Source organism: Felis catus, chromosome D3, assembly GCF_018350175.1.
Source record: "Felis catus isolate Fca126 chromosome D3, F.catus_Fca126_mat1.0, whole genome shotgun sequence".
Taxonomy (NCBI): domain Eukaryota; kingdom Metazoa; phylum Chordata; class Mammalia; order Carnivora; family Felidae; genus Felis; species Felis catus.
The window spans coordinates 26655866-26673605 of NC_058379.1; the positions used below are offsets into that span (position 1 = coordinate 26655866).

General features: G+C 45.5%; 1 protein-coding gene across 4 annotated transcripts in view; it reads right to left on the reverse strand.

Moving 5' to 3' along the window:
- Positions 1-17630, reverse strand: part of GRK3 (G protein-coupled receptor kinase 3) — a 132363-nt gene extending 114733 nt beyond the window's left edge. For 2 of the 4 annotated variants that reach the window (XM_045041737.1, XM_023241633.2), the window contains exon 1: positions 17401-17628. In XM_045041737.1, the coding sequence (XP_044897672.1) occupies positions 17401-17513 (113 nt within the window). In that variant the 5' untranslated portion in view covers positions 17514-17628. Of the gene's footprint in view, positions 1-17400 lie in introns of all 4 variants that reach the window. The other 2 variants (XM_023241632.2, XR_006587971.1) reach the window with 2 other exon arrangements.
- Positions 17631-17740: the final 110 nt, after the last annotated feature.

Consider the following 17740-nt stretch of genomic DNA (forward strand, 5'->3'; position numbering starts at 1 on the left):
GAGCCCAATGTGGGGCTTGAACCCACGAACCATGAGATCATGACCTGAGCCAAACCAACTGAGCCACCCAGGCACCCTTTCGTGGCTTTTTTAAAGCAAACACTTCCTTTCCATGGACTGACAGATGACATTTTGTTTCTACCACCGGTAAGAATGCTGACTCATTGGACATAAGTCACTGTACTTCCTCGTCCCCCAAAAGCCACCGTGATCTACCGTCCCCCACTCTTCCCTGAGGCAGCGTAAACCGGTCACTGTCTGGGCAAACAGATTCACACACTAAAACAGGCTCCACAGAAAATCAGCCAAGGTAAATTTTCTTTGACTTGACTCTCAATTTGGTATAAGATACCCACTGTCCCACAAGAAGTCCGCATGATCATAGCCGCTGATCTCCTTTACAGGCTGGGGGGCGGGGCAGTTTGCTTACAAGAACCCTTTATCATACTCCAGAGCAATGAAAATACATTCTCTCATATTTTTCTGTTTTTAATAGCTTTGTGATGATCTCATCGAACACTCTGGAATTTCTTTTTTCGTACAATGTGGAGGGATTGTAACTTTGCCAGATCACACACCAGCCTTTCCCCACCAGACTCAAAATGTCACCTTTATTCATAAACCAAACTCACATATAATACGTGTGCTCGTAGGGGCGCCTGGGTGGCTCAGTCGGCTCAGATCATGATCTCATGATTCCTGAGTTCGAGCCCCGCGTCAGGCTCTCAGCTGACAGCTCAGAGTCTGGAGCCTGTTTCGGATTCTGTGTCTCCCTCTCTCTCTGCTCCTCCCCTGCTCACATTCTGTCTCTCCATCTCTCTGAAAAATGAATAAACTTAAAAAAAATTTTTTAAATATGTGTGTTTGTATACATTACGTATATACACACATACACATACACACAAGGCTTGTTGTGCCCTGGATGTGTGTCTATGTCTGCACCACAACCACACTTGTAACTGCTATAGCAATGTTTTCTTTTAGAGCAGATCCCCACTGTTTCATTTTTTTCAAAATGTCATTGGTTATTTTTGTCCATTCTTCTCTTCTAGATGAACGTGAATCACCTTTCAAGTCCTTTGAAATTCTCATTTGGGTTTTGACTGGGATTGCCTTGGATTCAGATTCTTTTGAAGAGAACTGACATCTTCCCAAACTGAGTCCTCCTATATGCAAAGAGCCTGTGGCACTCCATTTATCCAGGCTTTCTTGGCCTTTAAATAAAGTTTTGTGTTTCTCACAAACAGGTCTTGTCGGTAATTACGGTAGTTAGTGAGGTCAGGTTTACAGCAACACATTAGAAAAGACCAATTTTAAAGTAATTATTTTGAAATGTTTTGACAAATTAATATTCAAATGACTTAACAACAGAAAGCTGTAGGAGCCACCCAGGCGACCGACTTTGGCTCAGGTCACGATCTCGTGGTCCATGAGTTCGAGCCCCACGTCGGGCTCTGGGCTGATGGCTCGGAGCCTGGAGCCTGCTTCCGATTCTGTGTCTCCCTCTCTCTCTCTCTCTCTCTCTCTCTCTCTCTCTCTCTCTCTGCCCCTCCCCCACTCATGCTCTGTCTGTCTCAGACATAAATAAACATTAAAAAACAAAACAAAACAGAAAGCTGTTCAAGTCATTTCAGTAACAGAGACTGGATCGTAGAGTTTCATTAGGCTTTGGAAAGATGCTTACAGGGTACATCATCTTAAATAGCAAGGGTTATATTTTTTTCCTGCTAAATTTAAACATCAGAGCTATGATTTGAATGATATTCACAAAGTTCAGGGAAGTCTTTTGTGTTCAGGGGGTAAATGGACATAGTTTTCTAAAGTTTCATTTCTTACCCTGCTTTGCCTCTTGGAAATCCTTCTTTATGGCTTCTGCTCCCCCTTCATCGTTCCCCGAGAAGTCTGCAGGTCAACAGGTTGTAAATCTGTCCACACCACTTGGGATTGGTCAGGACTCTGGCTACGAGTGAGTTGACTAAACCTTTGCCCACATCTTTGCGATCAGTGTCACGGGGTTTCTTTTCGAGTCGCCCTACCGTGGTTTCCAAAAAGCACGCCACCCTCCCGCAGACTAACTTACTGGAGACGCAGCACATCTTGCATATGCCATCACGGGAGTTTAGGTCCTAAGTCACCAGTGCTCCTACCCGTGACATCGGGCCAACCGAAGTTTCCATCAGCCCTGCAAGCCTCTAACTGCGATCCTCAGGCCTAGCCATCTACTCTGTTGTTTTGAAAGATCATAATGAAAATGTTCAAACATGCAGAAGAGCATAGTAGAGTGAGCCCCGGTAACCGTCCTCCCACGCCTCCTGAGTAGCTACCAAGGTTTTCGTCTGCTACTTTTATCCTCGCCCCAACTTCTCCTCCAAGCTTTAAAGCATCTTAAGGCTTGGAATCTCCGACTGCGTGTCATTCTACCCTTACTCCCTCAGTTTGCAATCTAAAAATTAGGGACATTTTCCTTACGTAAACACAATCTATTATTACTCCCACCCCCTTCCCTATAGAAACAATACTGACCCTCCTCTGAATGCCCCCCCCCAGAAATAATGATAACTCCTGCACATCTACTACCTAGTTCCCTGTCCATGATGTCCATAAATGTCCATCATTCTCTTAGGGTCCTCTTTTGAGCCAGGATCTAATATAATCAGGATCGCGCACTCATTAGACCACTGTCTCTCTCCAATCTGCTTTAACCAAGAGCTCCTCCTTCTCCCCGACACCTGCTTTTTATATTCGCAACCAGTGACTTACTGAGGGCACCAAGACCAGCTGTACAGAGGCTAGCTCCTATTCCGGATTTATCTGTTTGCTTCCTCTAAGGTCATTCGACCTGCTCCTCTAGCTCTGCATTTCCTAGACGCTGAAAGTTTCCCTCTGAAGACCGGATGATATTCGAGTCCAACCTCCGGGGGCAGGAATACTCACGAGATGGTCTTCGTATGTCAAATTGCCACCCCCCCCCCCCCCACGGAGGTACAGTTATTTCTTCTTAGTGATGTGAAAATTACTTAACAACTGAGCTGGTGATCATCGGATTTCTCCTTTTCAAATTCCCCACGACACCGCATTTAGCGGGTTCATGCTCTGATGACCTTTGCCTACCTCAACACTTCCATTAAGAGTTGCAAGATGGTGGGGCGCCTGGGTGGCGCAGTCGGTTAAGCGTCCGACTTCAGCCAGGTCACGATCTCGCGGTCCGTGGGTTCGAGCCCCGCGTCAGGCTCTGGGCTGATGGCTCAGAGCCTGGAGCCTGTTTCCGATTCTGTGTCTCCCTCTCTCTCTGCCCCTCCCCTGTTCATGCTCTGTCTCTCTCTGTCCCAAAAATAAATAAACGTTGAAAAAAAAAATTAAAAAAAAAAAAAAAGAGTTGCAAGATGGTGACTCTCCCAATTCCATCATCCTTGCCACGTTCACTTGCTGTAAATCTTCTTTTTTCTTTTTTTTAACCAATCAATGAGTTTTTATTTTTTATTATTTTATCTTTTTAAGTTTACATCCAAATTAGTTAGCATCTAGGGCAACAATGATTTCAGGAGTAGATTCCTTAGTGCCCCTGACCCATTTAGCCCATCCCCCTCCCCCAACCCCTCCAGCAACGCTCAGTTTGTTCTCCATATTTAAGAGTCTCTTATGTTTTGTCCCCCTCCCTGGTTTTATACTATTTTTGTTTCCCTTCCCTTATGTTCATCTGTTTTGTCTCTTAAAGTCCTCATATGAGTGAAGTCATATGATATTTGTCTTTCTCTGACTAATTTCACTTAGCATAATACCTTCTAGTTCCATCCACGTAGTTTCAAATGGCAAGATTTCATTCTTTTTGATTGCCGAGTAATACGCCGATATATATATATATATATATATATATATATATATATATATATACCACATTTTCTTTATCCATTCATCCATCGGTGGACAGTTGGGCTCTTTCCATACTTTGGCTATTGTCGATAGTGCTGCTATAAACATGGGGGTGCATGTGTCTCTTCGAAACAGCACACCTGTATCCCTTGGATAAATGCCTAGTAGTGCAATTGCTGGGTTGTAGGGTAGTTCTATTTTTAGTTTTTTGAGGAACCTCCATACTGTTTTCCAGAGTGGCTGCACCAGCTTGCATTCCCATTCTGTAAATCTTCTTAAGGAAGAATTATGTCCCATCAAGTAAAAATTGTGATCACCCTCTGTAGCTTACAGGAAAGGCAAGAAAAGCGCTAAATACTTCACCTTTTTGACTGCCTCTTTTCAGGGACAGAGTTGGTACCGTATCTTGACTGCCAGTGGTGACCAATAGGTGTCTTGTTTTTATCTGTTTTGTTTGGGGATCTCCCTTTTGGATATCATGGATATATTAGCTTCCTACCGCTAATATAACAAATTACCTCGAACTTGGTAGCTCCAAACCACAGAAAAGTATTATCTTATAGATCTGTAGGTCAGAAGTCTGGAATGGGTCCCCCTAAGCTAAGATCAAAATGCCAGCAGAGTTTTGTTCCTAGTGGAGGCTCTATGGGAGCACCCGTCTCCTTATCTTTGCAGGCTTCTAGAAGCCGCCACGTTCCTTGGCCCATGACCCCATTCTACCATCAAAGCCAGCAAATGTCAGATATTCCTTCTCAAGCTACCTCACTCTGACTCTGACCCGCCTCCCTTCCTCGCTATTGTTCTGGGCCCAGCCAGATAACTCAGGATAATAATCTCTTTATCTTAAAGTCTGCAACATCAGCTGCCTGAATTACATCTGCAATCTTCTTGCCAAGTAATGTTCACATAGTCGCAGGTTCTGAGGATTAGGTCATGGACATTTGGTGGGGGAAGGGGCTAGTGTTCTGCCCAGCACAAGGGCTGGAATATAGTCAGAATATTTTAATCAACCGCAGCCATATTCCTTTGATAGCCAGTGGGGACCCCTTCTTCCGGCCTCTGCATTTGTTAGATATCGTGCCCACCCCACTCCTTTTTCTGATACAACAGATACCAGAAGTTCCGGGTTCTTCTTGCCGAGACCCTGCCCACCCCTCAGGGCAGGTGTGTTTGCGCTGGGTACCTACAAGGATGGGACAGCAGTTGTTTCTTGGGCTTTTCCATGACTGGGGCTAAGACATACACATATGTGGTAAGACAAGAAAAGGAAAGAAAAGGAAAGAAAAGGAAAGAAAAGGAAAGAAAAAAGAAAAGAAAAGAAAAAAACCATGAATTTAAAATGACTTTCTGGGGCACCTGGGTGGCTTGGCTGGTTAAACATCCAACTCTTAGTTTCAGCTCAGGTCATGATCCCACAGTTGGTGAGATCAAGTCCTGAGTCGGGCTCCACACTGACAGCACGGATTCTCTGTCTCTCCCTCTCTCTCTGTCCTTCCCCCTCATGCCTTCTCTCTCTCAGAATAAATAAACTTAAAAGAAACTGTTTCAAAGAACAAAAAAATAAAATGACTTTCCAATTCGAATTTAACCTTATAGGGTTTTTACTTAGCTCTTGTCTCACACTCCTGTATCTCTTCATTTACATTTAAAATCTCACTTCTAGAGGCACCGGGGTGGCTCAGTTGGTTAAGCCTCCAACTTCGGCTCAGGTCATGATCTCACGGTTGGTGAGTTTGAGCCCCGCATCGGGCTCTGTGCTGACAGCTCGGAGCCTGGAGCCTGCTTCAGATTCTGTATCTCCCTCTCTCTCTACCCCTCCCCTGATCACGCTCTGTGTCTCTCTGTCTCTCAATAATAAATAAAAACGTCAAAAAAAATTTTTTAAATAAAATCTCAGTTTTTATTACCCAGCTGTATTTAGATAGTCTATATGAAATGATTTTAAATGAACAATAACATTAACACTTCTGAACGCAGCCCTATTTATCCTTAAAACATACAGGACAATTTGGCATCGTCTCGCAAAACTGAGAATGCCCCTCTCTTACTTCCAGGGGTCTATCCTACGACCCCAAACAGGCACAGGTCAGCATACCCACTGCGCCGGCGCTTGTGATCATGAACACAGGGTTAGGTAAACAGCGGTTTTACGATGTATCATGCAGCAATTCAGAGCACTGAGAAGCATCTCTTCACTACTACCAAGGACAAGCCGAACATGTCTCAGCAGGAGCAGAGGGCAAGTTGTAAAGGGACTCACTAATGTGTTCCTGACAAACACAACTCTGTCCCAGTATGATGCCCACAGCCTTTCTGTGTGAAGGTTAAATGTGCAACCTGTTTCATTAGTTTTCCATCACAATGTAGAATGTACTGCTAACAAGTTTAATGCGAAAAATCCTTTATGTATCTAGAGTAAACGGACAAGTGTGCTCGAGCCAAGGGTATCCATGTACCTGCTGATGGAGAGACAGAATTTCAGTTTTTGTTTTTTAAAGATAAGGGCATATGTGAGATTACAAAAAGATGCTTGGGGTAAGAAAACATTAAGATCAAAAATACTGATGTGTAGCTTTTCTCAATTTGTAACACGGTCATCATTAATGATAACTAATCCTATTACCGAACATGACATTTATGACATCTTATCTTTTAAGGAATTATTCACATATTTATTATTCAATCAACATCACCAGTGAAATGATATGTAAGCCCCTTATCAGATCCCTGTAGTTGATAACCCTTACGGTGAGGACAATTCATTTTCAAACTGTGTTGGTAATATCTGAAATTGACACCCCTCCTCTACCCACATCTAGGAATTTTCTTTGCTTAGATGATTCATATGGCAAAAGATAGTCTGTAGGTGTCTATTAAAATGCACAGAGCTTTGAGCCCTTGGCTATCAATGTGATCTTGAGCAATTAGTTTCTCTCTGGACCTGAATTGCCTCCTTCTAAAATGGAGATGATGAAATACTGGAGAGCCGTTTCCAAGAATCTGAAAATAAAGAAGCAAGCTTGCCCTCTGAGAGTAAAAACTTTAAATCAATACATCACACAAAGGGCAGAGAAATGCCAAAGTTTCCTGGGCTGGCTGGCAGGCACTAGCTGTAACTGTGTTCTCCAACCCAGAGGAGGTCTGCCCCCCAGTGAGAACAGGAAACACGGCAACACGGAAGGACACCCAGATGCCATCACCGCTGGGGAATTCATGCACGTCACATCCAGCGTAAAGCCATCCCATGGAGAAATGACTAGGTCCCAGCTCCTAAAACTGACGAACCTGAGGCTAGACCCTTCCGACCCATCGGGCTATAGCCTGTGATGGCTCTGCTACCTTCGGAGGGCCACTTCACCTCTACAAGGGCAACACACAGGAGAGAATGCTCTGGTCACACAGCCTTCCAGCATCTGGGCTCCCGGGAGATTTGTGTTGACTATATAGTGGCAATCAGCCATCATCGACCCTACCCTAGATCCCTGGATGGTCAGGAGATGATTAATCATAAGCCACGACACTTACCCTAAAACTCTAATCTCACATGAAGGAGTGTGAGTTTCCACCATCTACCTCATTAAGCTTCCCCGGTATGAAACAGTCAGAAAAAATAAGCTTTTCTGATAGCATAACTTGACTTTTTTTTTAGAATAACTTGAACGCCAGCTCCCCACTAAACAGGGCACGTTATTTGAACAACAGAAACACAGAAAAACTGGCTGGTTTTCCTTGTGGAATAAAAAACCGATCAAATGATTAAACCCTAAGAAACCCCGGACCACAAAAACCGTCACACTTCTTTGGGGGCAGGGGGGTAGGTCATGAACCTAAGTATCCCCTTTCGCTCAAGGTTTAGAAACTGCTAATGTGCAGGGGCGCCTGGGTGGCTCAGTCGGTGAAGCGGCTGACCCTTGATCACAGCTCAGGGTCAGGATCTCACGGTTTGTGAGTTCAAGCCCCGCATCGGGCTCTGCTCTGACAGCACAGAATCTGCACAGAACTGCTAAGGTGAAGAAAACACCTCCCCCTTCTAGGCCAATTCTAGTTGCGACATTTTGCATAAATAATAAGCCTTCCTCTACTGCCAGTGGAGACCAAACGGAAGGAAGCAGGTCCTAAATGGAACAGAGAGGATAGCACAAACTTTTACACTCTACTCTATACTTACTGTGATTCCAAGAGCCACCGCATAATTAGCGTGTCATTATACTATAAGAAAAGAAATAGTAAACGTAGTTGAAAAAAGAATGGCCCATTAAAGATGAATATTAAAATCCCTTGACCTTACCGGTTAGGGTTAGTTGTTTCTAAATGGAATACAGACACCTCCCTTACCACCCCCACCCCTAACCAAGTAGCAAAAGCCTCATATGTTGAAAAGAAGACACATCTGAAAATGTCATCTCAGCTTTAGACATTCACGTTGCAAAATGAAAGTCTGCGGTATTTAACAGCTGTGTAAATGCCTTCCCATGTAACTTCTAGTTCATTTTTAACTTAAACCCTCATCAAAAGCAATGCAGACATAGAAAATTGACAGTACCCTGAAAATATAACCACAGTGATCTTTCTAGATCGAGAATAAAGAACAATGGACTGACTTAATTACAAAAGCACAAATACCAAGAGCTCGTTCCCCAGTGAAGTTCTATTGCTGAAAATGAAGATATGCTTGCTGCCTTCCCCAGAAGACTCCTAATGGAACTGTAGGTGTAAGTTTTTGAATATATGAAACATTAGCCCTAAAATCCTCAGAAAAAGGCTTTTTTTGGCATAATTAAAGCTCGTTTTCTTCCTAAAAATATTTTAGCCCACAATTTTCTAAGAATGTACACAGGGCCTCGAAGTTAGCACTCAGCAAGTGGCAGACAATGTCAAAAGACACCTGGTACCCATCGTAGCTTCTAAATTCTGACTAATGGAAATGTTAATCCCCTAATCAAGCTGGTGTGATGAATCTCAAATCATCAGAGGAACCAAAAATTTTCTCCCCATAACGGAACTTGAGAGAGATTCAACCACACACTTGGAATAAGATTTTTCACTGGTTTTGCCACCACTGAATTAAGTAGAGGAATTCTACAGATATCTTTTCAGTCTTCTTAAACCTTAATATTCTGACTCAGCCAGGTCATAGTCAGACTGATGGGCACAGATTACAGAGAGCAGCATGCAGACTTCAGCTTGATTTGGGGAGTGACTAAAAGGACTGGGGACAGCTTCCTGTAAAAGCCACTGTGGGACAGGGTAGCTGCCTTCAGATATCGGAAAATCTGTCACTTTTTCAGGGACTAAACTTGTTTGTACAACCATGAAAGGACAGCAAAACATCAGTGCACAGAATTAATTGCAAGAGAGCTTTCCAACATCACAGAGCTTCCAAAGATGTTCCTCGGAGATGACCCTGCCTGGACGTCAGACAGGGAAGTCACCCATCCAATGCATGACTAAATTGGATGCCCTCCAAGATCTTTTCAAACATGAGATACTACAATGCTATGTTATTAACATGCAATCTGTTAATGTCTAAGGAATACTGAAATGAATCACCTTATGCTCAATACACTGAAGCCAGCTGCTCTTAGGCTGTGATTTTGGTTCATTTTACTGAAGCAAAGTCCTCTAAAGGATGAGCTAATTCTCCTAATTGCTTAGTTATCTGTATTTAAGAATAGCAATGCTTACGAACTCTTATGTATTGAAGCCAACATAGCCCAGAGCCGGATGGATGGATGGATGGATGGATGGATGGATGGAAAGAAGGAGGATGAAAAGAAGAAAGAATGGATGGATGGATGGATGGATGGATGGAAGGAAGGAAGAAAACATGGAAACATGGATGGATGGGTGGGAGGAAAGAACAGATGGAAGGATGGATGGGTGGGTGGGAGGATGGATGGAAAGAAGAAAAAGAGGGAGGGTAGAGTAAAGGTGGGGAGGAAGAAAAGAAAGGAAAAGAACCGAGTGAAGGGAGCCTGGGTGGCTCACTCAGTTAAGCGTCTGACTTCGGCTCAGGTCATGATCTCGCAGTTCCTGAGTTCGAGCCCCACGTCGGGCTCTGTGCTGACAGCTCAGAGCCTGGAGCCTGCTTCCGATTCTGTGTCTCCTTCTCTCTCTGGCCCTCCCTGCTCGTGCTCTTTGTCTCTCTCAAAAATAAATAAACATTAAAAAAAATTAAAAAGCACTGAGTGAGGTAGCATGTATGCAAGGTTCTAGACACATAGTGCCACCAATGCTAGAAGAAAACAGAAGAAATCTGGGAAATTCACTTACTTATGTGTCTAAAGGTCAACATCTGCTCTTTGCTGCCTGGGTCAACATATCAACTTTTCAGAAATCCTGTCTCCCAACCTGCTTCTGCAGGGCACATGACACAGGGGCTCCACGCAATGCTGCCTTTTATCAGCTACTACTTGGACTTTCTTAAGGTGTTACATTTTGTGCTGCATCTAATCCCTACAACGACCATATATTAAAGAAATATATTAAAGAAAAATATATATTTTAGATATATATTAAAGAAAAATCACCTTTTAATATTTCGTCCAATCTTTTTCTGAGTTGTGACTGTGTGAGATTAATGTCCTCTCTTGTTTACAAACACATTGTATGGGGTGGCTGGTGGCTCAGTCGGTTGAGCGTCCAACTCTTGGTTTCGGCTCAGGTCACGATCTCATGGTTCATGGGATGGAGCCCCACGTTGGTCTCCATGCTGACAGCACAGTGCGAAGCCTGCCTGGGATTATCTCTCTCCCTCTCTCTCCCTCTCTCTGCCCCTCCCTCGACCTCTCTCTCTCTCTCTCTCAAAATAAATGACTAAATTTTAAATATATATATATATATATATTGGGGCACCTGGGTGGCTCAGTCGGTTAAGCGTCCGACTTGGGCTCAGGTCATGATCTTGCGGTTCATGAGTTCAAGCCCCGCATCGGGCTCTGTGCTGATGGCTCAGAGCCTGGAGCCTGCTTTGGGTTCTGAGTCTCCCTCTCTCTCTGACCTTCCCCTGCTCATGCTCTCTCTCTTTCTCTCAAAAATAATAAAACATTTATATATATATATATATATATATATATATATATATATACACACACACACACACACACACACACACCCAGAGAATATGCCCAGAGATTGGGGGCGGGGGGGAAGGGGACATTTTATGATCACAAATGAATAGATATCATATTATACAGCTAGGAAAAACTAAATACAGTGAATTTAAGTGACTTATCAAGGGCCTGTGGCAAGTTGCCAATGGAATCTGGTCCATATTTCCTGGTTCCTGATCTAGAACTGTATCATAGTGTGGCAGGTGATAAGGAGGGCACAGGAAAACGAGCCCAGAAATGAAACAGCTGACCTACAAGTTCACTAGGGATGAAAATTGGGCCTAGGTACTTTCATATCATCACCTTTTCCTAGACTCCTGAGACCCTGGAAGAAGCAAACGGCAGCCAGCAAGAGTACAGGTCTATGTGGAGGCTGACTGTCACAAAACACCAATGACAGAGTTAACGAACTGTCCTCTCTGTCGTGCCCCACATAGAAAGTTCTACGGCCTGCAGATGCTCCACGCTGAGGCTGAAGCATAGGTGACCCAGGAGAAGACTTCCAAAATTAGAAGAAACATTTACAGGGTATGGGGAGCCAAGGTATTACTTCTCCCCCCCGCCCCCCACCACCACCCCACAGTTTATTGTAGACCTGCAGGGCAATCACGAATGGCCCAGGGGGTGGGAGTGCTGATCGATGACAAAAATAAAGAACAAAGACTCCGGAACCAGGAGAAGCAGAAGCAGGTCAGGGCCTCATTAGTGTGCAAGTTTCTAAACATGCAAATGAGTTCACAACACTCAAGTGGAAGTCGCCCCTCCAAGGTCTCCATTGCCCCACTGCCAAAGTCCAGAGGAGGACAAGGACAGAGAAGACCACCACGCATACACATCTTCATCAAAATATCAGCATTCCTCGGACACATGGTTCACCAGCAAAGGAAAACTGTTTGCGGGAGAAAGTGATTTTTATCGCGAAGAAAGCCAAAAATATCGTTGTGTCCCTTTTCCCCTTTCCCCAGAATGGAACAATTCGGCGGGGGTGGGGGACGGGGGTCGCTCTCTTTTCCGAATAATAACTCCCACAGAAATCCTGTTTGGGGACCGGGTTGGGGAGAGGAGGGGAGAGGCGGTCTATTACACCGATTTCTTGGCGGCAAGGTTGCAAGGTTGCGCTTCTTGCGTTGAACAGAACGGGCATTTAACCCTCGAGCTCCTCATGGGAAATAAGGAAAAAACTGCTTATCCACTTAGTGATAATTACCGCTTTGCCACATCCCAGAGGAAGAGCTGTTCTCTATCAGTCTCTGAGGATGGTCCTGACTTTTCAAACGCTGCACCAGCAGCCGATAGACATGGCCCGCAAAGTGATTTTTCCCCAAAGGAAAAATTGCAGAAGGGGTGAGGGTGTTCCTTATTCGTGTTGGCACAATGGCACAGCAAGGAGGAAAGGACCCCGTTCTGGACTACGCTTCGGCTGTCACCCGGGGCAGAGGTCCCTAACTGTCCGGATGAGGCTACGTCACTCACCAGGCTGCACTGTCACGGGGAACAAATGCACTCATGATGCAAAGTGCCCGGGAGAAGGGAAATCTCAATAAATGGTAGTTGTTACGTTGCTAGCTCGTGGAAGTAATAAACCTTCTCTTTCCCTCCTCAGGGCTACGGAGACCCCAAGCATCCTGTTCTCCCCCACTCTGCATTTCCTACTGTGCTTTGCCGCCCACTGTCAGATGAAGACCTACACGTCCCGGCTTCGAGCCTTAGCCAACAGTTCCTGTCTTGTCCAAACACATGTTTGGCAAAGCCAAGTTCAGCATACTGAAAAGCACTTCTGAGACGCTGTCTCTAAGAACACATTGCGTGTAAAAACCGGGATTGTCTGAACCCAAAGAGATCTACTGGGCTCTCCGTTCAAAACATTTCACAATGCCGGATTTGGGGCAGCTTCTAGGTCCCAAATTGATTGCACTGGAACATCTATTTCTAAGAACTGACAACCACGCACAGCTCTTGAATCACCAAGTCACTGGCACAAATTGCCTCTGCCCAAGAATGGAATAATAACCGAAAGGTCAGAACAAATTACATTTCGAATGTGCACCTTAGCGGAAAAGAGGCAAGAACACCGCCACCGTTCTATACATAGAAAGACTCCTACCGGCGATACAGAGCACTCTTTCCCTGAAGGCCGTTCATTCTTTCAACATTGACTCTTCAGTTCCGAGTTGGGGAGGGGTGTGCACGGGCACAGAATCCCCTACAACCAAAACAGAGGCATAGTTCAAGTCTACCCCCAACGGCTCACAGACTGGAGTTGGGGAAATCACTGAAGAAACTCCATTCCCACAGAAGAAGAAAACTGAGCGACTTCTCAACATGGATCCCATCTGATCCGGTTATAAACAGGAAGACACAGCATTACCACATTACTATGTATACTCTGGCCGGATAGGTCTTCGGAGGGAATAACTAACCAATTATTGTAAAACGCTCAGCAAACATAATGCGTTCGATGATTGCAGAATAAAAAAGCCATCCAAATTGCTACTTGTCTGTGGTTAAATAGAATCTTCAAGAAAGGGCACTTTATAAACATCTTTCTTGGATCAACCGTGTATTCCCCACTAGACTAAAAAAAAAAAAAAAGCCCCTTGAAAGATGGTGCTGTGGTCAGGCTCATCATAGTCTCTCCATGCCTGGCTTGGAGACCCAGCTTCTACAACCCCCTACTGAAGTCATGTAATAAAGGGTGTCACAGATGTCCTGAAGGATATTCTAAATGATCTAGGAAAGTTACAAAGAATCTTGCAAATGTTATTTTTCAGAACTTCCTATCATATTGTAGGAAGGACAAGCTTTGCTGGGGTGCCTGGGTGGCTCAGTCGGTTAAGCGTCCGACTTTGGCCTAAGTCACGATATCACAGTTTGTGAGTTCAAGCCCCACATCGGGCTCACTGATGTCAGCGTGGAGCCCACTTCAGATCCTCTGTCCCCCACTCTCTTCTCTGCCCTTCCTCTGTTTGCACTCTCTCTAAAAAAATAAATATAACATAAAAAATTTTTTTAATAATCAGTGAATTGAGGCGCCTGGGTGCCTCAGTTGGTTAAGCATCCAACTTCAGCTCAGGGCATCATCTCGCAGTCTGTGGGTTCAAGCCCCACGTCAGGCTCTGTGCTGACAGCTCAGAGCCTGGAGCCTGCTTTGGATCCTGTGTCTCCCTGTCTCTCTGCCCCTCCCCCTGCTCGTGCTCTCTGTCTCTGTCTCTCTCAGAAACAAACATTTAAAAAAAAAAAGTTTTAATAAAAAATAAAAAATAAATAAATAATAATAAAAATAAAATAAAAGGACAGGCTTTGCAATTAATGATCCAATACTGTCAATGTCTCCTAAATGGACATGGGATGCAGGGAAAGGGTCAAGTTCATGTTACCCAACCAAGCCAATGGGACTTCACTCTGCTTGGAAAAGGTTAAAAAGAGTAATGAGCCTAAAGTAAAGTTGTCTTGATGATCCAGGGCTTTAAGACGCTGACCCTTCTGTAAGTTTTAGCTTATGAATTAGACCCTATCAAATAAAGGTACTTCTTCTCTAACACGGTGTAATGCTCGAGTTTCTGTCTGGGCCTGCACAGTGGGCTCGTGGGTCACAGTTCAGTCTTCCCAACAGATCCCATCATCAGCTACATTAACTCAACAAATGTTTCAGTAAACTGAAGCAGCTATGTAATCTGAACGAACAGTCAGCTATTCCGGGATTTACACTCATGGGTTCGTTAATTAAATAATGTGTCAACATAACAAAACAGTTGCCTCTCGCTATCTCAGAGAAGCAAGATCTCCCCAGGGGGCAGGACGGTCCATCTTCTGAGACTCTCCTGTAATAGGCAGGGGACCGCAGACCCAACCCATTTAAACTAGCTAGATATTACGCAGTCCCGTAGCTTTTCTGGTTACAGCTGCGGAAGAAGCAAAGCAGCTAAAACGAGGAAGCATGCAGAAAATACTACAGTGATTTCAAATAATCGGCTGGAAATAAAAGGTCACTGGTGGCAGACCCATGGCAAGTGTTATACTCGTCACTGAGATACTAAAAAGACGAATCTAAACACCTTTTTCAAGAACACCAAAGACTGGTGATCACACAGTTCATGCCACAATGAAGCTGAAATAGAAACTCTTATCAGAAAACACTTGACCACCGTCCTTTACCAACAGAGTGAAATCACACTAGTCTTTTGAACCATTGTGCTGAGGCATTTTAAAATGAAAATTAACTTCCTTACCAGATGGAGAAACCCCGAAGCCTCCCACCCCTACCCCAAAGTCCAGCAGGCAGCTACCACTACCTGCCATCCAGTGGAACATAAAAATCTGCACGATGTTTTACTTGAAATGTCATGAGAAATACGCTCACCACCTCCCAGTTCTGCCTTAAAAGAAAGTGTTACCAAAGAACACCACCGAAAACAAAGGCATTCATACAAGGAAGTGAATACCCGAAACATGTAAGTATGTTCTCGAGAAGCACACTAAAAAAGCAGAAGTCACATTAAGTTCAAAACAACACACACACACACACACACACACACACACACACACACAAGAGCAGAAGTTCCTAATTTTAATATTATATTTTGCCCCCCCCCAAAACTACCCATGAACTAAGATTCGTCAATTTTATGTTTAGAGACTCTATACATTTAGGATTCCCTGCCCTTCAGGAAAAGTAGAAAAGGCAAAAAAAAAAAAAAAAAAAAAAAAAAAGGAATTAAGCACTGTATACCATATTTATAAAAATGCATTTTTAAAAAATGAAATCCAGGCTTGGTTTGGGGGTTCTTGTTTTACTTAGCTTCCCGTTTGCCAAAAAAATTTAAAGAGCACTGATTTTCAATGAGCAACGGGTATGTTAGACTCCGGAAGAGGAGTGTTAATTTCACACTACTCCAAAAGGTCTATGCTCCCCCCTGCTTTTCCCTACTTGGCAAAGAGCACACCCTGCAAAACCAAGGGGGTGCATAGGCTAATGAAAAGGGCAAGCGAGCCAAAAATATCTACCACGTATTCATTTACACAGTTGGTCTTTTCACAACAAGTAGCTCAAACGGACTGATAATTTTCTCTGTTCATAGGGCTCAGGCTCATGAACGGACTTGGAAAAATTATCTGGTGATCACTTCGCATTAAAAGAAGGATTGTTTTCTTACGTCAAGGTAACAATTTAAGCAAGCTTGGGTAAGTGTAATGCTTGAAACACTGATGCTGGCCAGTGGAGAATAGTTTTGGTTGAGTTTCTAGTATTTTACCAAACTGCCTGGTTTCAAATTCACCACAAAGAAGATGCCTCTCTTTATCATCAATTCTACCAAGAGCTACTTAGCACATTCACTATACAACTCATGATGGTGTTAATCAGAAAAGAAGCTAAGGGGGGGAGGGTAATCGAACCCTAATCTTTTGATACACTATTTGAAATTCTATTAATCTGATGAACGGGTAGTGCTAATGACACGAACCAGTAAAGTCTTTAACTGGTTCCATTGATAAGAAACCATTTTCGAGATAAAATTAGAACTTGGTACGGCCCTCACTAAAACCCCTGGCCAATTCAATCGGGCCCTTCTTTGGTAATTTAAACAACAAATTCCTGTCTGGAATCAACCTTTCCATGTGCGTGTAAAGTGAATCCCATTTCAACCTTTTAATAAAGTACCACCAGTGGATCTGCAAGTTGAGAAAAGCTGCTTGGGCGATAGGCTTGGCACCAAAAAGAAAACTGTGTGGGTCACAAGCCACTCATCACTGCCCGGGGGGCACGAAAGAGGAAAAGATAGGAGGATAGGAAGCGGAATAGACTGGACCCCAAGGGGAGAAAGCACTGAAAACTGCACTTAAGTACCTGGGACAAAGGCAAGAAGCCTGCACTCCCCAGCTAAGGAGCACACAGGGAGCTGAGGAGAGGACGCAGTTGGCAACAGAGGCAGCAGGAACCAGAGAAGGAACGACCAGGATGCAGCACGGGGGTGCCACAGGCTCGGGGCAGAAGGGGCCCATGAGGATGGGGCTGGACGGGTGACAGAGATGGGACAGAAGGGAGAGGGATGGGGCTGGAAGGGCAGGCTTGGGGCAGGAGGGAGCCATGGCAGAGGAGCGCTGAGGACCACAGAGATGGGACACGAGGGGGCGACAGGGCTGGAGCTGGTCCAGCCAAGTCACAACCACCTCCCGGCAGCCCGTTGCCCGGGCGCTTCTGCGCGCGGGGCGCCACGCTGGGCACTTTGGGGCGCTCTCTCCCGGGGACCCCCTCCCAGCAGCCCTCTGATGCCCATTTCAGAGACGGGAACGGTGAGGCTGAGGGTGGGGGAAGGAGAACAGCAGCGGCCGAGCGCCCGACCCTCCCGGACGCAGGGGGTCGCTGGCGGTCGCCGAGGGCGGCGGCGCGGGGGGCGGCGCGGACCCGGGCGGCCGGTACCTGGGCTCGGGCAGCACGATCTTCTTGCTGGCGCGGGCGGCCGGGGTCGCCTTGCTCTTCTCCATCGCCATCAGGTAGCTGACATCGGCCAGCACGGCCTCCAGGTCCGCCATGTTGGCGAGCGGCGGCGGCGGCGGCGGTGGCGGCGGCGGCGACTCCTCGGGACCCGGACGGGACGCGCTCCCGCCGCCGCCGCCCGCCGCGCCCCGACGTGGGGGGGCCGCCCCGGGGCAGCCCCCCCCCCCGCGCGCGCTCCCGCCCGCGCGCCCCCGCGCCCCGCTCGGCGCGCCGCAGCCTCGCGCCCGCCGGGGTCGCCGCGCGCCGCCCCGCCCCCCGCGCG